The sequence below is a fragment of the Crocodylus porosus genome, unplaced genomic scaffold, assembly GCF_001723895.1.
Source record: "Crocodylus porosus isolate Cpor-Errol unplaced genomic scaffold, CroPor_comp1, whole genome shotgun sequence".
Classification (NCBI taxonomy): domain Eukaryota; kingdom Metazoa; phylum Chordata; order Crocodylia; family Crocodylidae; genus Crocodylus; species Crocodylus porosus.
This window is the reverse complement of record NW_017728951.1, coordinates 57,654,157-57,676,418: the sequence shown is the minus strand read 5'-3', so window position 1 is coordinate 57,676,418 and position 22,262 is coordinate 57,654,157. Positions and strand designations below refer to the sequence as shown.

General features: G+C 41.8%; 1 protein-coding gene across 2 annotated transcripts in view; it reads right to left on the bottom strand.

The window, feature by feature from the left end:
• Window positions 1-22,262, bottom strand: part of GRID1 (glutamate ionotropic receptor delta type subunit 1) — a 1,072,773-nt gene that overhangs the window by 18,590 nt on the left and 1,031,921 nt on the right. For both annotated transcript variants that reach the window (XM_019555843.1, XM_019555842.1), the window contains exons 14-15: window positions 6,964-7,130; window positions 5,039-5,279 (exon numbers count right to left, since the gene is read on the bottom strand). In XM_019555843.1, the coding sequence (XP_019411388.1) occupies window positions 5,039-5,279; window positions 6,964-7,130 (408 nt within the window). The remainder of the gene's footprint in view (window positions 1-5,038; window positions 5,280-6,963; window positions 7,131-22,262) is intronic.

Here is a 22,262-nt window from a genome sequence, read left to right as displayed (position 1 = left end):
GCTCCATTTTTGCATTTTTGTTTGTTTCTTTTATGTCCGCAAGCACCCATAAAGTTTATCACATAAATAATCAATAGAAATACTTATGAAGTATGTGTTGAGTAGGAAAAAAATGTCCTGTATTAAATCCAGAATGGGTGATTCTTATTCTTTTCTTAGAACAATAGTAGTCAATGCAGTCTTCATTTCTCTGGATAGAAGTCTTGCTATTTCTTGCATTGTAGGATAGAGAATCAATAGGTAAGTGAAGAAATCATGGGAAATCACAGGAGAGAGGCAAAATGCCTGAGGACTGGAAAAGGGCCAACATAGTGTCTCTCTTTAAAAAAAGACAAAAAAGAGGATCCAGGAGACTAACAAGCTGACTGGTCTACAGACTGGTCTGTAGACGAGTTAGCCTCCCTTTGATACTTGGGAAGTTACTGGAGCATATCATAAAGAAGTCCATGTGCAAGTACATGGAGAAGGAAAGGCTTATCATGAGCAGGCAACATGAATTACTGTGGACATACTGGGCACCTTCACACGTGCAGCAAGGCTGCTCCAATGCACTGTAATCACAGTGTATAGGAGCGGATTCAATTAATTGAGTCTGCTGGAGAGTGGTAATTACCATGCCCCAGCAAACTCCATTGTGACAAAAACCCTTGGTTTCCTTCAAAAAGGTAGTTTGATGGATGAAGGGAATGCAGTGGTATAGTGTATTTGGACTTCAGCAGGCCTTTTTACAAAGTCCCACATGTCCTTATAAACAAATTGGAGAAATGTGAGCTAGACGTAACTACACAGGAATAGACAACCAGCTCAACGGCTGCAAGCAAAAGGCAATTATAAATGGATTTGGGTTGTGAGGTCTGAGTAGAGTCCTACAGATCTCTGTCCTGGGCCCAGTACTGTTCAATGTGTTTATTAATGATTTGGATGCTGGAATAGAGAGCTTCTGACACCAATTTGCATATGACACAAAACTGGGAAGGATGGCAAACACAGGAGGAGGGCAGTTAAAATTCACAAGGATACAGACAGCTTGGAAGGATGGGCTAGAGCTAACAGGATGAAGTTTAATGCTCACAAATGCAAGATGCTACACCTTGGGAAAAGTAATCAAAAAGCACAAATAGAAAACAGGTGACACCTGGCTGGATATCAGAATGATAAAGAAGGATCTGGGAATCTTGGTCAATCACAGGCTTAATTTGAGTCTGCACTGTGATACAGCTGCAGAAAAAGTGAAAGTGATTTTGGGCTCCATCAATAGAAGCATTAGGTGCAAAACACAGGAGATGAAAGTGCCTCTTTACTTGGCACCTAGAGTGTGCCATTTTGTGTTCCACATATTAAAAAGGACATGGAGAAGTCAGAGAGGGTCCAGAAATAGACATCAAAAATGATAAAAAGCTTGGAAGACAATATGAGGAGAGGCTGAAGGAAACAGGCATGTTCAGTTTATAGAAAAGGCACTTAAAAGGGAAATGATAATTGTTTTCAAATATCTGAAGAACCACCATAAAGAAGAGAGAGAACATCTTTTACCTCTTGTTGCAAAGAGCAGGATGTGGACCAATGGCTTGAAGTTGTAGCAAAGTATGTTTATATTAGTTATCAAGGAAAACCTCTTCACTATTAAAACTGTGAAATAGATTACCTAGTGAAGTTGTGGAATCTCCATCCCTGGAGATGTTCAAGAAGAGGTTGAATAAGCGTTGGTCCGAGGTGATCTAGAAGTAGGTATACTTGTGCTATACTATGAGTATTTTCCATGCTTCTGGGTTTTGCTTCTTGCTATATGAACCAGGAAGGAATTGTATTTCCCCTCCTCTTGTGATGTGTCAGATTAATTTTTCTTTCACCTTCCTCAAAAGCATTTGGTGTTGGCTGTAGCCAAGATTGGAAATTCTGATTGGTGTGCTCCTGCTGAAACTAAAACCCACAGGTTCCTAGCAAAAGGGTTTTGACCCTCCTCTCAGAGTCAAACCAAATCATATTTGGAATTAGGATGGAATTTTACCCCATGGTCAGAATAGCATGGAATGTGGGGTCAGGGTTGCCTTCCTCTGTACCAGGGGATGTAGGCCCTTCCTTCTCTCAAGCATATTTTAACAATCCTTGCACCAGCATGACACTGACCACCATTGTGCCCCTGCTTTACCTGTGACAAGTTAGGGTGCTATGGCTTATATTTGTGCAACAGGGTTGATTATGTAGTTGTAGTAATAGGTTAAATAGGGATTTATATGGCATAGCTTGGATAGGGACAATGCTGCCTCTGGCATGGGGCAGATGACCTCCAGAGGTCCATTACAACCCTATTTTCTATGGTTCTATGATTCTAAATATTTTCTAAACTCCTTTTTCCTTTCCTCCATATTCCTTTCCTTTCATAACTTCTGAAACTTCATTCTGTTTAATATTTTCAAAGTCTTCACTCTTCATATTAACACCACAGTAAAACTGCACTGCATCCACCTTGGCTATATCTCACTGTGACTACAGTTACTTTCTCCTCCTCAGTAATCTCAGTTTTTATTTCACCTTTCATTAGTACCCCCAAAATTCTGCTTCTAGCTAATTTGCTTAGAAATGTAACTATATTCCTCATCATTAGCTCTGAGTACCTGTAAAAGTTACCTTCTCCTCTAGCTAATTTTCAGTCATTCTTAAACCATTTTATTTGCTTCCTGCATTTCACTGCATGAAATTTAAAATCTTTCTCCTCTTCTTATGTGTTCTCATTATGTCCAAACTCATGACTCAGGTCCTTCAGCCACAGAAGAGGCCTTCTTTTATCTTCTTCTACACATCCAATTCATCTAGGTTGCTGTGTATGTCTAAATTGGTACATATAGAACTTCCTCGCCCAAACAGAATGCCTACTTCTAGAAATCTACGCAAATTTGTTCTTCTTCTGAACAATCATCAACCTTTTCTTGACCTGTTATTTGTCTTGCTTACCTTTAATTTATCTTGTTTACCTGACACTGGATATGGCTTCCACTGAAATGTGCAAACACTTATTAACATACACACAGGTAAGCAATCTTGCTGGAGTACAATAATAGTATATATTTGTCTTGTTGTTGTTGTTTTACAATTGTTAGTGGGACCAAACATTCAAAAGCCAGAAAGCTATGGAAGCTATCATTTAGAACAGTGAGAAATACTAAATATATTTCAAACTATGTCAAGACAGACAGGGGGAATGAGTATGTAAGAATTCTGGTTAAATATCCAGAAAGAGAAAGAAATAAAAGAAAGTGGAAAGAAAGAATTAAAATATTAAAGATGATATAAATAGACCCTTCCCCCAGAGATGTAAATAGAAATAAAATATAAATCAAAACAACTTGAAAGAAAACAGACTGAAGTTATCTAAAACTGATGTTACTATTTCTATGTTTAACTCTAACTTTTGGCATATTCTCATCTCAATTTACAAGATTTATGCTTGTGACTCCCTGACTATTGAGAGGCGAATACACACCAGAATACATCATACCCAGCCATGGCTAATGCTTGTGAACACAAAACAATATTAAAAGATTACAGACAACTACCCCTTCCATCCCTGATCCTGTCTCCAAAGCAAAGTGATACAAATATACTTAGATTTTTACAGGATAGGGGCATGCTAAGCAAAGTTATAAGGGAGTGTACTACCACAGATGTAGTGGGAATGAGGTCTACAAGATAGCAGGGGAAAAGGCAAAAGGCTTGCACCAGATCTACATGTACAATTACATGCATCTGTGCTTCCAAGCAAGGTTATTTTCACCTGTGTTTTCACTGTGAATACTTTCATAATGCTGTGCTAGGTAAGTGAAAAAGTTTTCCTTTTCAGCAATATACACTGAGGACCGTGTTCAAGTGAGTTCATGGGTTGACCCAGAAGCATGATATAGATGTTTATCACAGAAGACTTCATGGGTAAATTAATAATGGTGAAGTAGGAATTCAGAGGAATGGAATCTTACTGATAAGTATTTCATAACATTACAGACTGTAATGTATATTTCAGATCCCACTTGCCAGAGTTGCTTATATATCATACATACGTACTTTAATACTTATGGCAACCCTAGAAATAAAAATTAGAATTCATGGGCTATGACTGTTTCCAGCTGCAGTGCTGCCTGCTGCTGTTATTTTCTTGTAACAAACTTAAGATGAAAAAATCTAAAGTATTGCAAGGTTTCAAACATTACCGGAGGTTAGTTTGTTAAGTATTTTAATTGATATAAATGGAAATAAGCTTCATACAAGATAACTGCCTATGGACTGATTAGTCTATGACAGTGTTACTAATTATTACATTGTACTTTGTACAAAAAACTTTGTAAACAATTAATTTCAAATAGACTTTTCTAAGTAAAATATTTTATATGTAAGGCAGTTAGAGATGCTTCTTTTTAGAAACAAAGCAAATGATTTGAAAAATAGAGAAAGCAGTTCAACAGCATGGGCAGCTAGGTGTCTGTTTGAAATAGTAATAGAATAAAGAATTTGCTAAGGTCACCAGTTCAAATTCGGCCTAAATTGTTTTGTGACCAAATATTGTTATCATCTGATGGCAGTTGTGTGGCCTATGTAGAATGAGCTGCTTCTCAATGACGGTTGGACAAAATTCCTAATCATAAAAGTAGTACCACTTTTGGTATCAGTTTTTATCTTTGTTGCCAGTCCTGGCAGAGAGGCCAAGGACATGAGGTCTCAACTACTCTTACTCCTATATGTAGTCTCTTCAGGTCAAGGTTGAGGCACATTGGTGGGGCAATGTGGGGAAGTTTGCACTGCTGCTGTCCATGCTGTAGGTGCTCTATAAATAAATAGAGGACTTTACTCTCTGGGGATGTCAGTTTGGTACCTTCCATGAGCATGAAAATCACATTTTAAAAACTCTATAAAATTCTATACAAAAATGTAGTACTGCTGATAGAGTGGATTTATTTGTGAGAGCAGCTAAAAACCCACCATTTCAATTTGTTCTCACTTTCTTTTATATTCTCTAGTTTTAATTGTGATAAGAATAAAAGTTATGGACCTCTTTTGGTGTTTCTTGATGACAACGATTGCTATTCCACCACAACTCCAGTGCTGCCACCAAGCATGCAAGAAGAAGGCCTACTGCTAAAATGCAGAAGACTCCTGCAAAACTGTGAAGCTTCAATGCCTTCCCATCTGTTTGTGCATTGATATGACTGTTCAGGTCACAGCGTCCCATTCGTGGCCACCATTTCTGTTTGAGAACATCCAAATCTCCACTCTCTTGTAATTCTAAGATCCTGTAGAAAATATGAAACACAAATATTATTTCGAGGGCTTTCTGTAACCTGTGTGTCTATTAACATCTCTGTAGTCATGGAATCCTAAAACACCAATGACCATTCTTCAGGGTTTCTGTGTTATTCAAGAGCCTTCTATCTTCAAGACAGAAATTCTCCAGTTGGACAGGTAGAGTTCTACAATTCCAGGACCTCATCACTCTATCTATGTCTACATTTAATGAAATATGCTTTCTGATTTAAAAAAAAATAAACCCTCATTCATTTGCTGTGAGCATGAGCACAGTTGGAAGAGGACCATTTTTAGAAGGATAACTTTCTTTAAGGAACAGAACTAACACCGAATCCTTTAAGACAAATATATGTGTTCCTAAAAATGCGGAAGAATTTGAGGATAAATCTATCTTGTAGACCCAAGCATTTATTCAGTAGTATCTCACTGCAGCAGCAAGCCTTCAGTGGTCAGCTTTAAAAACAAAATGATTTTCAAAACTGCCCTAAGTAAAGACCACCCCACATAAATGTGACCCACTATTGTTCTGATTTACAAGACATTGCATTAGTTAATTAGTGCTTTGGACCCCGTTCATGAAATATACTATTTGCATTGATATGGTCCTGCAGTTCTGTGCACTGTTACCATTCCTTCACAGTACTGACTACAAAACTACTTAAGCAACTATAGGTTCATTTACTTCTGCTTTGCACTATAGCAAATATCATTCATTTAGAAAGACTTTACTATAATGATGTTATTTTATGCTCAGATTAGTATGTTAACAATTGCTAATTAATCATTGTTTCCCCTTTGTGAAGTGCCCCATCCCTCCATGAATGATTCATTTTGGATCTGGGTTTACTGTTTCCTAACAACCTTTCCTTGGGAGACAGCTTTGTGTCTGGTTAGCATGAAAATCTAAGCTCATCACAGCTGGTGGTTTACCACTTGTAATAAAAAACTCATTTAATAATAATCCACATAGACAGCCAGCCTGCCTTAGCCTCCTGCTTGTAGCTTTGTACTCAGCCACTTTCTAAGACTATGTATATCCCTTACATTGTGCACATTTGTTTAAGCATAAAGGGAAAATATATATCTATATTTTAAATGGCTTTGATAGACCACTCGCTACTGGGATCACTGAACTTGATAGACACAGAAGAACAATACCCTCACTGAACTTATATAAGCACTGAGTGACTATCATTCACCTAATGTACTATGATGCATAACAAGCATTATTGTGTTTCTGACTTGTAGGCCCTACAGTCTAAAGTCTGAACTGTTTTATCATAAGCCCCACATCTGAGACAGCATATTGTTTCATGGCCTCAGGAGCAGTCTGGAAAATAGATTGTTACTGAGAAAAACTCAGTCACTCTCCCAATTTGCCCAGTATTCTGGAAATTATAACCAGCACTGACACTTAATGGATAGTATACATAATACCAGGACTGACCCCCTCCTACTCACTCTATGAGAACACAAACAGCAATTGCTGGGTTGAGAATGTTCCCCATTCTCTGATTTAGTCTATTACAGAAAAAAATTTAAGGGGAAAAAAAAAAAGAACCTTGAATGGCAGATATTCACTTTAAAAACAGGCGTTGCTAAAGTTCACCTGAGCTGTGTGAGAGTTGTTTCAGAGAAGAATAATGTGGAACAAGCATGGTTTTGTTTTACCTTTGGGAAAAGAGATCTCTGTAGGGGCTGCCATGCTGAAGTGCTATTCCATAGCCTTTGCTACTGATGCTGTTTCCAATGACGGTCACAGAACAGTCATCATCCGTCAGAGCTGCATACTCCACCACTGTTACATCCCACAAAAAAGCATAGTTGCCTTTCTTTGCCTGTAAATGCATCATAAATAAAGCTCAGTGTATACAGTACGTCTATGACTTAAGATAGTCTCAAAGAAGTGTTGAGATTTCCATTACCCAGTAATGGCATTTCATTAGTTTGTAACAAAATGTAGCCTACAACACATTAGGACTGTTCTAATGTTCCTGGCATTGCTTCCTTTATTTCACATCCAGCCCAGAAGTCTCCCACTTTTTAAATGAGATCCCATAGGGTAGTAGCCTTGCTCCATGACTTTGTATCTATGACAGGGTCAAGGGTAAGCCTTGGATAAGTCTTTAAATAATAGATAATGCTAACAATTAATAATGAATCAAAGCCATCACCTTAAGTGATAGTACTAGATGTCGTTTCCCTAAGGAACACTGATTAGTAAGCATATTTTAATTTGACCAGTTCTCCACATTTACACAGCCTGGCCGATACAAATACTAAATGGTATTTTCTGTCAGTCACAAAACAACAGCATCACAGTTCTCCCCAAATGAATAAATAAATAAAGGAAGCCAAGGAAAAGAACTACTCTAGTTCTGCAATGTTAGGCAGGAAAGGAAGAGGCACCAAAGTCTCCCACTTGCTCTATTTGGGACCAATATTGACTTATTTTAGTATATACCCAGGCAGTTGTTCTGAAATGTCAGCCTTAATTGGGATTCAAACTAGTGCCTGTGTGCAGCACACCAGATGAATGTAAATCACCTTACTTATCATAAGATGTAAGAAACATCTCTGAATGGGAATTCAATAAAAAGCTTGGTTAAAGTAATCTTTGGTTTCCTAACGTATTTAAGTAATATGTTTTTAAGTCTCTAGTGAACATATACAGCACAGTGGAACAGATGGGCTGGAGAATCTAATGCAAATAAATGAGTAATCATAGAACCAGACTTTGAAGACTTTTTTTTCATTTGTGTTTATCATCAACTAAGACAGACAAGGCAAGAAGCTGAGCTACTGTATGTCATCATACATTTGTTTAAAAAGTTATCCTCAAGCTCTGTCAAAACAACAGCCTCAGTTCTGATGCAGAATTAGCTATTTCTTCAGGTTGTTTTCATTCTCCATGTATGTTCTGCTTTGGATTGAACTAAAATTCTATAAGATTCCCTCAGATGTTGCATGGTATCATTTGCTACCTGCTGGAGACTCACACAGATATTTATTTAAACACATGTCACTTCAGCATCTGACTATAAACAACCACATCACTCTGAACTTGACAGGTGTCCAAACATGACAATCATCCAAAAACGTGTGAGTGGTCCTCCCATGGATAGTACCCAGGCAAGAAAAGAAAAGAAAAGAAAAGAAAAGAAAAGAAAAGAAATGAACGTTCTTATTTGGACTCACAGTGACCCAAGTCCTACAATGTCCAACCTTTTTGGTGCCAAGGTAAACAAAACACCCTGAAGCCCCTTTGCTTTTGGATTTAACACAAAAAAGTGGTTGGTTACTTGCTATATTTTGCAGAAAGCTGAGAAGGAGTCCCAATGCCCGAAAGCCCAGGCAAACATAAGTAATTTCTATTACATGTCTGAGACATTTTCAGATGACTGTTGCTATATTAGTACAAAACACTGTAGTCTGAAATACAGCACAGGCGCTACAGAAACACTTAGATATGACCCTTCATTGAAACAAAACCAAATCCTGTTGCCAAAATCAAAAATGAAATATTAAACAATGTATCATATGAATTAAAAAAAAAACCACTCTGAGAAAACTAGTTCATTTTAGGCATTCCACTGCCATAATAAAATCTCAGTATCCTCAATATATTACCATGGCTGACACTTCATGCACATCTGCCTGAACTGGGAAGGCAAAAAGGGGAATTTTGGTGCAAATGGAAAACAGATGGGGGATAAATATTTACTCCATGTAATATCCAGGAAAGCCACCATCATCTTTCTACAATAAGACAGTTACAAGCACAATAAACAAAGCACTGCAAAGTATGGGTTACCTGACTTAAAATCAGTTGGTAACATATATTGATGGAAACACAGATGTGGTTTTGCAAATGGGTATTAATCAATAACTCATAGCCCACTAGTGTTAGCAATAAGCTTGTCTGCCTGCTGGTTTCTGCCTGTAACAGGACGCCATCCTAGGGGTCACCGTGATCTCCCCTGACGCCCCATGTCTAGTCAGTCTACAAAACACCCTCAATTCTCACCCGCCATATCTTTGATGTCAAGTATATACTAGAGAGGCTGCCTTTTCGACTCCCTGGACACAGTTTTCCTCCTGTACACTGGCCCCGTTTCTGTAATGGGGTTTCTGTGCACCCCAGCCTTATGGGCTATGCGTGGATCCAGCCACCCCTTTACCACTCCCCAAGCCTCGCTGATGTAACAGACGTTCTTTGGTCTCACACTCTTTCTGTAACTCGAGCTCTCTGAAGCCCTGTCTCATTCTGCACCTCACTGGCATTCAGGCTCCCCACAACCTTGTCTCGCTCTGCACCTCTCTGGTGCTCGGGTTCTTCACAGCCTTGTCTCGCACTGCACCTTGCAGGTGCCCAGGCTTTCCACAGCCTTGTCTTGCACTGTGCCTCACTGACGCTTTGGCTCACCGCAGCCCTGTCTTGCACTGCACCTCCCTGGCGTTAGGGCTCTCAGCAGCCCTGTCTTGCACTGCACCTCCCTGGCCTCGGGCTCTCCGCAGTCCTTGTCTCGCACTGCGCCTAGCAGGCACTCTGGCTTTCCACAGCCTTGTCTTGCACTGCACCTCGCAGGCACTCATAAAATCACTGCCCCCTCTCTGGGCTTCTTACTGCCCCCTCTCTGGGGCTCAGGGTCAGCACACCTCAATGTTGCATCCTCCCTGGCACTCGGGTTGGTTCACCCCCAATGCTGTGCCTTCTTTGATGCTCGGGTTGGCACACCCCCAATGCAGCAACTTCTCTCGCGTTTGAGGTCAGTGCACCCCCAATACTGTGCCATCTCTGGTGCCGGGGTCCCCACATTGCCGTGGACCCCCTGTGAGGCCTCCTCCATCCCCTTATAGCCTCACCCAAGCTACCAGTTACAACAGCCCAACATCAATTCATGCCGCTTGGCTAAAACATCACTTGAGCCACCCCAAGGGTGCTCCATCCCTCACCCATATCAAGCTGTTTGTGCATTCAGGTCTCTTCTCTTTTCTCACTCAGGCAGAGCTCTTTGCCCCTTGGCTGCCAGCAGGGAATTGCCTGCCTGTCCTCAGCCTACGACTTATATAGGAACCAGGCCCTGCCCCTTCTGGTCAGCTGGCTGCTAACAGGTATGGGTCATTGGCTCCCTCTGGTTGCCCTAGCAACCTGCACCCAGGCTCATTCATTAGTACTCCAAAAGTAGCAGGCACCTTAGTGCCCTGCTACACAGCCCAATCTCTGGCACTGGTTGTGTCTGTGGTATATGTAATGTATCTTTAAGGGCCCAGAAGTAGGATGACCCAGCCTCTCAGCACAATGCCCCATGGGTGTGGTTTTCTTGGTGGTGGGTTGTTGTTGTTCTCCCTGCAAGCTATGTGTGGGAGAGCTGATGAATTAAGTTCCTAATACAGATAAAGCTGTTTACCACCCCACTGGTCTCTGCTGAATGCTGACGTGAGGACAGAACCCCAAAGGTATGGAGGTCTAAGTGAGTACCCATCCCTGGAACCCTATGGCATAGAGCAAGCACTATATGGTGTCAGAAGTGACCTGTCTCTTGGTGGAGTTACCAGCAGCCTGAGTAAGGGGGTTACAGTTGTCATTCCAAAAAAGACAAAAACATTGGAGCATTTCAAACCTCCACCAGCATTGTCCTTCACTGAAAATCTTGTGGAGAATTGGAGGAGATAAAAACAGAAGCTTTGATTATACTTTGCAGTCGCAAATGGGGAGAAAGAGGCAGAGTATTATAAAATTGCAGTCATGCTTCACTGTATTAGGGATAAGGCCCTAGAAATTTACAATAACACGCAAGGTATGTTTGCAGACCCTAAGAACAAACAACTCATGGAGGTGCTTGCTGTTGCTGTTGCTGTTCAAGAACTATTGTAAACCCAGAAAAAAACCTTTTGAAAGATATCAGTTCTGGCAACTTAGATACAATGCAGCCGCAGGCATAGATGATTTTGTTACAGAGCTCAGAAGTAGAAGAGTCCATAAAATGGCCCAGACAATACAAAGAACCAAGGTAGACCTTCTCAAACTATATCCTTATGTTTTCAAAGGCTTGGGACAATTTCCCAGTACCCACCACATCTATATTGACCTGGTGGTACCACCAGTTGCACATGGGTGTAGAAAAATTCCCTTTGCAACCCTAAGCAATTGAATACTGCCCTCACAATGCTGGAAGATATGAGAATCGTTATGAAAGTGACTAAGCCCGCACCCTGGGTCAATAGCCTTGTGATCACACATAAGAAGGATGGTTAGTTATAACTTTGCCTAGACTCACGAGACCTCAACAAGGCAGTGTTGAGGCAGCACTTTTTAATGCCAGTGTAGGGGATGTTCAAATTAACTTGTCAGATAAAAAGCTGTTCACCATTCTTGATGAAAAGGATGGCTACTGGCAAGTCAAACTGGACATGGAATCAGCAGAGTTGTGTACCTTTAACACTCCACGGGGACAGTACCATTTCAGTCGCCTTCCTTTGCTATTAAATTGGCTAGTGAAACATTCCAACAGAAGAATCGTGAGTACTTTGGTAACATTCCAGGACTCTACATAATCACAGATGACATGGTCATTGCAGCAGCTACCAAAGAGGAACATGATACTGTCCTGAAACAAGTCCTGGAGAGAACACATCTGAAAGGAGTAAAGTTTAATAAAGACAAAATACAGTTTTTAGTTGACAGCATTAGGTACATGGCTGTATCTTCTCAAAAGATGGTGTCAAACCAGATGATGACAAAATGGAAGCCATCTACAGGATGCCGCCTCCAAAAGACAAAAAAGGCCTTCAGAGACTCTCAGAGCCCTTCAGTACTTGGTGCAATATGTTCCACATGAGTCGAGCCTGACAGCCCCACTTAGAGTGCTTCTCAGGAATGATGTTATCTGGCAATGGGAACTTGAACATCAGGCAGCCCTGGATAAGCTCAAGCAAACCATCACAACAGCACCTGTGCTCGAGTACTTCAACCCAGGAAAGCAGCTGAAGATCCAAACTGACGTGTCCAAAGATGGCTTAGAAGCATGTGTTTCAGCAGAAGCAACCAAATGCATATGCTTTGAGGGCTCTAACACAAACTGAGAGAAATTATGCACAGATTGAAAAAGAACTTCTGGTAATTGTCTTCTCCATGATGAAGTTCCACCAAAATGTATATGGCGTCCAGATAACGGTCCAGTCGGACCACAAACCCCTGGAAGTGATCTTCACAAAGCCCATAGGAAAGGCTCCAGCACAACTACAGAGGATGCTGTTGTAACACCAGAAATATGACAACCAGATTCTGTATATCAAAGGCAAAGACATGTTAGTGGCTAACATGCTTTCTAGAGCCATATCGTTTGTTCCTCCCCCTGATCCTGATCTTTTACACTCAAAAAAGGTGATTCACAGTCTGTCTGAAACACAGCCACTCAGTGACCAGTTGCTCCAGCAGTTACAGAATCACATGAATTCTGACAAGAAACTACAAGCCCTTAGAGTATCAGCATCGTAATGGGTGGCCAAGCAGGCAAAAACAAGTTAGACCTAAACTGAAGCCTTACTGGCCTCTCAGAGACCAAATCCAGATTCAGGATGATTTGCTCATGATTGGGCCAAAGATAATCATTCCACGTAGTGCAAGGACCAACATGTTGACATTGCTTCACTTGCCCCATCAAGGCAAAGAAAGTCAAAAGCGCAAGCTCGACAAATCATGTATTGGCCCAAGACGAATAACCACATTAAGCTATGGATTGCAGATTGCTCCCTGTAAGAGGGTGGCCTCCTCATCAGATCTTCACTGGCTGCCTTGTTCCCGGGGTAACCGCCCACTTCACTCATCTGTCACGTCTTGATGGAAAAATATGAGAGTTGTTACTAAAAGGGGAGGCTACCCATTTCTTGAGCTGCTGACGAGGGCCTATACCCACTCCAACCACCTCGACACAGGTCCCATGCCTTGTAGATGTCTTTGTGGTGTTACTTCTCTGGCAAACTGGGCACACAGTTGTAGCTCTTTCCTACAACCCTGAGAGGGCCACTCACATGACACCCCTTTCTCACCAGGGTCCCACTCACTCTTCTGGCTCTCACCCAGCCTCTTTCATACTGCCTTCTCTTAGGGGCCCCACTCATGCCACCTGGCCTCATGCAACTTGGGGCTTAGCTCTCCTCACCTCAGTCAGCCCCAGTGCAGTCTGTTGAGTATCTCCCACTACCCTCACCTGAGCATTGACTGAGCAGTTGTACAACTGTAGCCCTATTTTGCTCCTAGCCCCTCACCAGACCACTATGGCTGCACTGAGCCTCCTCACTCACCCACACTCACAAGACGCTATGTTCATCACACTTCTCACACAGGGTCTCTCTACTCCTGGCCCCTCTCGCACAGGGTCTGACTCATGCCCCCAGGCTTTCCTCTGCCACCTGGGTTCATCCCCAGATCACCCTCCATCCTGAGCTCTTCCTCAGGGCTCCTTAACTGAGCCCTGGGCTCCCCCTGCTTGCTAGAACACCACCAGGGTGGGGCTGGGGTTATTAAGGCCTCCCAACCCACTTTTCACTGGGTAACTGGCCTGGCATTTCCTGGGGGCTCCCATGCCACTAGGAGCCCCACTAGTACATCCTTCTCTGGCAGGGTGCAGTTTTAAGTCTTAGCCACCTCCTCCCCATAGCCCCTGACTTTACCTCCTGACTTTGGCTGGAGCAGCCTCTCAGCCTGATGTTTCCTCCTTCCTTCTTGCAGCAAAACACAGTCAAGTTTTTATCCCTGGGCCAAAATGGCTGTCTTCATCAGGCATCTGGCTGCTGCCTGTTTGCTGCTCTTAAAGTGGCAGGCACTAAAGGTGTCCTGCCCCACACCCCTTGTCAAGAGCTTCAACCCAGTGTTCAAAAAGAGCCCATGATCTCACATGAGAGTGCAGACTTGCCTTGGCTAAAACTGGCAGCAGAAATTTTTGACCTATGAGGACAGACATATTTGATCATAGTTGACTACTACTCCAAGTACCCTGAAGTTTTGCACTTGCCAGACAAGACAGCTGGCATAGTAGTGGCCAAAAATGAAGTCTGTGTTTGCTTGCCATGGCATACCTAAAGAAATTGCCTGTGATCATTTGCCATTTGCAAGTCACATGATGAAACAATTTCTGACTGATTGGAGCATAACCATCACCCATTCTAGCTCAGGATACACACAATCCAATTGTCAGGTTCAACACACAATTCAAACCATCAAGCCAATATTTAAGAAGACTTTGCAGGACAGGTCTGATCTATATATGATTTTACTCAATCTGAGAAACTCACCTATTACCAATCTTGAATATGCTCCAGTGCCGCTTCTGATGGGGAGAATTTTGCACACTACCCTCCCTGCTACTGTAACAGTGCTAACTGCTAGACTACTATTGAATGCCTCCCACAAGTTGCAGAACCTTTAAAGGTGCCAAAAGGACCATTATGACTGAACTCCTGCATTCCTGCCACCTCTATGAGAGGGGGAGAAAGTAAGGAAGCAAACAAGTACAGGTTGGATACCAATATCTTTTATGGCAAAAAGGGATAAGCCATGTTCCGATATGGTAAAATGCCCAAGCAGTAATGTCTACAGGAGGAACAGAAAACATTTATGAAAGGATTACTGATCTGCACCAGCAGAACCTGTTGATGTACCTCAAGAGGTGGCAGCAGAACAAACTTCAGAAGAAGAACCATACCACCTGATTTGGGACAACATGAATCTTTTATTACCATTCCTACTGGTGCTTATGACAAGATATTTTCATATGTGTATGTCCATACTGTATAGTTGTTCACACACTTGTTTTGCCATATACAATGGTGTGGTTCTGAAATATCTTTAAATTGAAAAACTGATTCTACTTGTCTGTCACACCTCATATTAACATGGATTTGAAGCATACTGAATTTTGACACAGCCAAATATTTGGTCACAAGAAAGTTTATAAATAAAGCAATGCAAAAACTAAGAAGAAGGAATATCTCCTCTTTAGAGAAAAAAAATATTTATATGCATCTAGATGCCTGGGCAGAAGAAAGTATCATTTATTATTAACCACACATTTTAGTCAGAAAGAAAGGCAAAAAACAAGACAGTGACAATGAAGATTGAGAAAACCGTTCTTTCTTTTGGTTTTCTATTTTTTCTCTTCTGATTTTCACATCTACCTCTGAAGAGGGTTCTGCAGGCAATTCCAGTCAACAGGGAAGGAAAGACAGCTAATATTTATAGCCTATGTCCTACCTATCCCATGGATACATGGGGAAACATAATCTTCCTTCAGCATTCAATTTCAATTACAAAGCAGTTTCAGAAGAAGATTCATGTTGCTATGGCCTCTAGTATGCCCTGGATCCCTGCAATTTCCTAAAAAAATAAACTTCTTGCCCTGAATATCTGAGGTAGGTAGCAAGAAGCCTTCTGTTTTCTGTCTTTCTCTTATTTATATTGCTATTCTTAGTAACCTTCTGAGATTGTGAAACACGTAAATAGAGTCTACTGGGTCTTTGTGGATCAATTACATTTTTTGTGACAACAAATTCTACCCGGTGTTATCAAAACTGAACAGCATTAGTTTTCTCAGGAGTCTGAATTTTTAATCAGTGGGCCTTAACCTTCCTGTCCTGCTGGCCATGGAAGTAGTATGGGACTAGTCAACAGGTGAGATCCAGCATGAGGTAGGTCCACAAGTCTGTCACCATGCACACCTCAGTCTCACTTGCTGGACCTAGCCACTCACCAGCTTGATCCCACACACCGGATCCTACTGTGTACCCAACCCACCATATGCCAGGGCAATCTAGCGTGCAGGGCCACATCATCCAACCTGTGAGACTGGGATTCCCCATGGGTCTGAAATTTGGCAGCAGGGGTGCTACATGTAATGTTGTCACTACTTCCACACTGCCAAGTTTTTAGACATGTAGGAAGACCCACAGGGCATATGATATGGCTTCATGGGCTGTGAACTGTGTGAACATCCCTGTTTCAAACTTTAATTATGGACACTCCTCAACCTCCAGAAATCCTGGAGGAGATAAGATTGGGGACAATTTGTTTTCTGAAGTTTCCTCTACTTACAAAATACTTTTCCTCTAAAGAGGAAATATTCCCTCTTCTTAGTTTTTATATTGCTTTATTTATAAACTTCCTTGTGAGATATATTTGGCTGTCTCTAAATTCAGCATGCTTCAAATGCATGTCAATATGAGATGTGACAGACAGGCAGTATCATTTGTTCAATTTAAAGAGATTTAAATTGCACAATAAAGTCCTGGGAAAACACACATACACCCATACAAATATACAGATACAGATACAGATATAGATATAGATAATGAAATCTACAGTGAACATATATATGATTAAGTTATGTTTCACATGTTTTTCATTAGGAATATGTGAAAAATAAGATGAAAGAAAAATTAACCTGGACCTTTACCCAAAACTCTAGCAACCATTTTGAAAGGTTTAAAAAAGTCCTGTTAACTTCTGTTAATAGAACTTTATATATAAAATGTATCTATCTGTCTGTCTACATATACATCTGTCTATCTATGTCTGTATTTATATCCATCCTATCTATCCATCTCTCTATCTCTATCCATCCTTAGGCCTGTGCAAAGTGACTTGTATTCACTTTGGATTTAGATTAGGCCAATTTGAGGGACAGTGATTCGATTTGGTGATTCAAATCACTGTCTCAAATCAATTCAGCCAAATCTGATTCAGAGATTTGGCTGCTGCTGAATCAGCTAAATCTCCAAATCACACAGGTCCCATCCCCTGCCCTCTCTCCCAGCCCCACCCAGCCCCACCTCCCGTCTCTTTGGGGAAAAAAATCCTGCACTGCCCCCTACTGTCCCATGCTGCATGGGGGGCTCTGTCATGAGCTCCTCAATCCCTTCCTACTCACCACCCCGCCATGGCCACACTGCCTGCCCCAGCTCCTGGCGTTCCAGTCAGAATGATCCCAATGACCCTGCCATGGCAGAGGAGCAGAGGCAGCAACTGGCACCTGGCCAGGAATGGGAAAATCCTGGCTCAGGAGCATTAGGGGCTCCAAGATGGGATTCTCTCTCAGGGGATTGACCAATGCATTCTATTTGCACCCTGAAGTCAGCATTTCAGGCCTCATGGTTGGCTTAGTTGGGGTGGTGGCATGAAGACCCACATGGCTGGCAAGTGGATGGAGTGTAGGGAGGCGGAGCCCCTAGGACCACCATGGCACACCCATTAGTATCCTGTCTTTGGGTCAAAGGGGGAAGGAACACCACTGAACCCTTTACATTTTCCATCAAGTTATGGCAGGTGAGTTGGGGGATCCTGATCACGCAGCAGGAGCACACTCACAGCACCAACCTGGGGCACTACACCAGGAGATACAGGACAGAAGTTATTTGCATAAAGAATGAAGTTTGGAGCACAGCTTTGAATATCTTAACTTACTTTGGAACCTGTGGTTGGAATTTTGTCCAAATATATTATTCCCTTTATGACTTTATTCCCTTTATTCCCTTTGTGACTCTGATTAGACTCTTAATATATACATACACACACATACATAGACACACACACACTGACTCTCTCTCTCTCAGACTGTACATTAAAACACAATGAAATAAACTAACTATAGGCCCATTAATCTTACTTTGATCCTGGGGAAGCTCTTTGAGAAAATTATCCAGGAGCACATCTATGAAGGACCAGCAGGGGGGATGATGCTCAGGGGCAACCAGCATAGGTTCATTAGGCGCAGATCCTGTCAGACCAACCTGATTGCCTTCCATGATCAGGTCACAAAATCATTGGATGCAGATGTCATGGTGAATTTAGTCTTTCTGGACTTCAGGAATGCCTTTGACACTGTCTCCCACCCCATTCTAATTAAAAAGCTAGGCAACTGTGGCATTGATACCTACACAGTCAGATGGATGGCAAATTGGCTGAGGGGCCTCACCCAGAGAGTGGTGGTAGATGGGTCATATTCAACCTGGAGGGATGTGGGCAGTGGAGTCTCCTTGGGCTCGGTCCTTGGGCCCATACCATTCAATTTTTTTATCAGCAACTTGGACGAGGGGGTGAAAAGCACTGTGTTCATATTCCCTGATGACACCAAGATTTGGGGTGAGGTGGGGACACTAGAAGGGAGGGACAGGATACAACTGGACCTGGACAGGTTACAGGGGTGGGCAAATGAGAATAGATGGGATTCTGTACTGACAAGTGAAGGGTACTGCACTTGGGCAGTAAGAGCCAGAAGCATACCTATATAGAACTCCCTTCTCATAAACACAGTGACAGAAAGGGCTCTTGGAGTCATTATCGATTCCAAAATGAACATGGGCTGCCAATGTGAGGATACGGTCAGTAAAGCTAATCACACCTTGTCATGCATTCACAGATGGATCATGAGCAGGGCCAAGGAGGTAATCTTTCTCCTCTATGCGACACTGCTCAGGCCACTGTTGGAGTACTGCATCCAGTTCTGGGTGCCACACTTTAGGAGGGATGTGGCCTGCATCAAGAGGGTCCAGAGGAGGGCCACTCGCAAGATCCAGGGACAGCAGGATAGACCCTATGAGGAGAGGCTATGGGACCTGAACCTGTTCAGACTTCACAAGAGAAGGCTGAGAGGGGACCTGGTGACCATCTATAAACTTACCAGTGAGGACCAGTGGGGAATGGGAGAGACCCTGTTCCCCCAAGCACCTGCTGAAGTAACAAGGAATAACGACCATAAGTTGTTTGACAGCAGGTTCAGGCTGGACATTTGAAGGCACTACTTCACAGTCAGGGCAGCTAGGATCTGGAACCAATTTCCAAGGGAAGTGGTGTTGGGTCTTACCTTAAGTGTCTTTAAGAGGAAGGTTGATAATTACTTAGCTGGGAACATATGGGCTCAAACCTACCAAGGGTCATATAAGCCCAGTATTCATTCCTGCCCAGGGCAGGGGGTCGGACTTGATGATCTACTTAGGTGCCTTCTGACCCTACATCTATGAAACTATGAAACCTTTAATATTTTTAATTTAATTTCATTTTGTTTTGTAGGACAAAAACATAGCCACTCTAGCTCAAAGCTTGCCAAAAAAAAGCTGACAGAATGAAACAAGTGCTCTGACTGATAGGTAAGCAGTTTAATATAAAATTTGAGTAAACGAAAACCAGCCACATTTCTTCTTTGAATAGAAGGCTATGAGTGATTCAGTGATTCTATTAGACTCTTGAAATAAAAAGGAGACAATTATGGATGATGCAGAGAAGTAACAAGAAATTTCGTTACATCATTCCTTATGATAAAGGAAAAAAGAAGAAAGGGATCTTAAATGACAAACAAATAACACATTCATCATCTCAAAATGTCACATCATTAAAATGGCCACTATACCATCAGACCAGAGAACTGGTAAGATGGTATCCCTTTTTAAGCTGTTTCAAGAAAATATAGAGAAATGGCCTTTACTTTGGTACAGAGTACATCAGTTCAGAATATTAATTAGGATAAAATAATAATGTACCTAAGTTAGTATAAGAGGAAGGGAAATCAAATTGACTCCTGTAAAAGTAAAATGTTTCATTTTAACCTTTCCTATTTGGGGAAAGAGTTCCAAAAATAATGGCTAGAGAACCATCATTAGCAGTCTAACCTACGTAGGCTTCCATGTGACATTTTATAAAATCCATTGCAAGATATTATTAGCACAACTATGGAAACACTGGGCAGGTTAAATTAACTCTTCTTATGGGTAATAAATGCTTAAGAACTAGGAAGTAAAGAGCAGAAAAAACATTTAGCTAATATTTAGCAAAAAATGCTTAGCACTGAAATGCCCCTGAGGTCAATATTTGGAAAGGTTTTTCTAAACCATTAGGTGTGAATTATTAGGTAGAAATATTTCTAATGACAAAAAAATAACTGCGTGTTTGTAAAAAGGGAAGGAGTGTTGTGAGGACCTAAGAAAAAATAAAGCAACTGGATGCCCCAGTGATATGTGGAATTTAGAGAGGACAAAGTGCAAATAACACACATTGACAAAAATGATTTAACCTATTCAACATGCATTGAACTTTTGAATAAAGTGTCCTAATATCTCATGAACAATATTGAGAAGTACCAACAACATATTAAAAATGGTTTGATAGGCAAAAGAGATTAAAAATAACAAAGATATTGGGAGAGAACAAAAAATGTACAACAGCATTCTATAAATCCATAACATTCTCATCTTGGACAGTATATATGGTTTAATTCCCCTACTGTTCAATGAGATAAAACAGAAATAAGAAAAGTTCAGCAAAAGGCAATGAAAATAGTTATCGCCAAGGGCCTCCACAATGGGGGATATTAAAAAGTCTAGGACCATTTATCTTGGAAAAGGGGAAAAAGGAGGAGGACTTGCCATGTGTACATCTAAAGAATAAACATTATAGAGGGACTTCATTATTTCATTCTATTCCAAACAGAAACAGATGCTCAAAATTAAAAAGGCAGCAAATTAAATTGTCTAATTATGCTGTGGAACTCATTGCCACAGGATTTTATGCAGACAAATAGCTTTGTGAAATTCACAAATGAATTAAGAATGTATATGATTAAGAACTGTGATCAGTTATATTACTGTGGTAAAAACTTACCTCTGCCAGGTGAGGAGCAGAGACAGTGGGACCCCGCACCAGAAATGGAGCATGGCGAAAGTGAAACCGTAGTGAGTGGAGGAAAAAGGAAAAAGAAAAGAGAAAAAAAAATACCCAAGCCAGAAGGAGCCGGGACCAGCTCCCCCGTTGGGCATGCTTTACGGTAGTGTGCCGGGACTGATTGCTTGGCCGGGCCCCAGGAGCTGGGATAAAAGACCAGGTGGAAGACAAGAGGTGGGGACTAGAAGTGAAGTTCCCGACTGGCCCAGAGGCAAGTTGGAACCTAGTCCTAGTGCAGGGATCTGGTGGCTGCCCCAGGAAGGGTTTTGTGCAAAAAGTCAGGGGCAGAGAGGGCTCAAGAACTTACCAAGGGAGTCTCTGTGGATATTTGATGACCACAATGTAGACTGGAGCCCAGATGGAGCAAGTAGGGCAAGGATCCATACACGATTGGCCCACGGCAAGTACCAAGCCCGAAGAGAGAATGACATGGCAGGAGACAGGATGACACCTGATCAGGAGGACGCATAAACAAGGCAAAGGGATGGTAGGGAACAATCAGGCCAAAACAATGCCCTGATCCTACTGCCATAAATTTAGAGAGCAAAAGCACCAAGGTGTATGGTATACCAACTCTGACAGTTCAAGTGACAACATCTTTGGTTGGCATTAGGTGGGGTGTAGGGGAGGTGAGGCCCCAAGCAGGAAGAACAAGCTGGAATGACCAAAGGGTGGCACCAGAAGGGATGGGACCAACCACTTTCCTCCCAATTAGAATTATTTTTCCATCAAAGACGTGGAAAATGAGACCCCCGGGGGACTGACCAAAGTCATCCTACTAACAGAACTGTTTCTTCCCCAAAGCAACGGCGAAATCAGAGAGGAACTCCCATACCTGATGCCCAGGTGAACAGCATGGGAGATTACAATTATCTACTATCTAATTACAGGAGCCACAAAGCTGCATGTTTCTTGGTGAATGTCGAGAATAGCTGGAGTCAGAGAGAAATTTCCTTTACGAAGCAATATTGCCCAATCCAATTATTATGGAAATCCTGAACCAGTATCTGTGACAGAATAGTGCTCAATATGAATCACCAATTTGTGTTGGCAAAGCAGTTCCTATCGCAGGACACTCTTGAATGTGTAAGACTCAAAATTTCTGGACCATCATGGCTACAACATCACTCTTATGATACCATATGCCTCAAAATAGAGCTGAATCAATGCTCCTCATATGGCTCTACAACTAAAGAAAGTCTTTGCTTGTCTCTCTCAGCAGCCTGTGCTTTGCAATACATGAATATCCTTTGTGTAATTT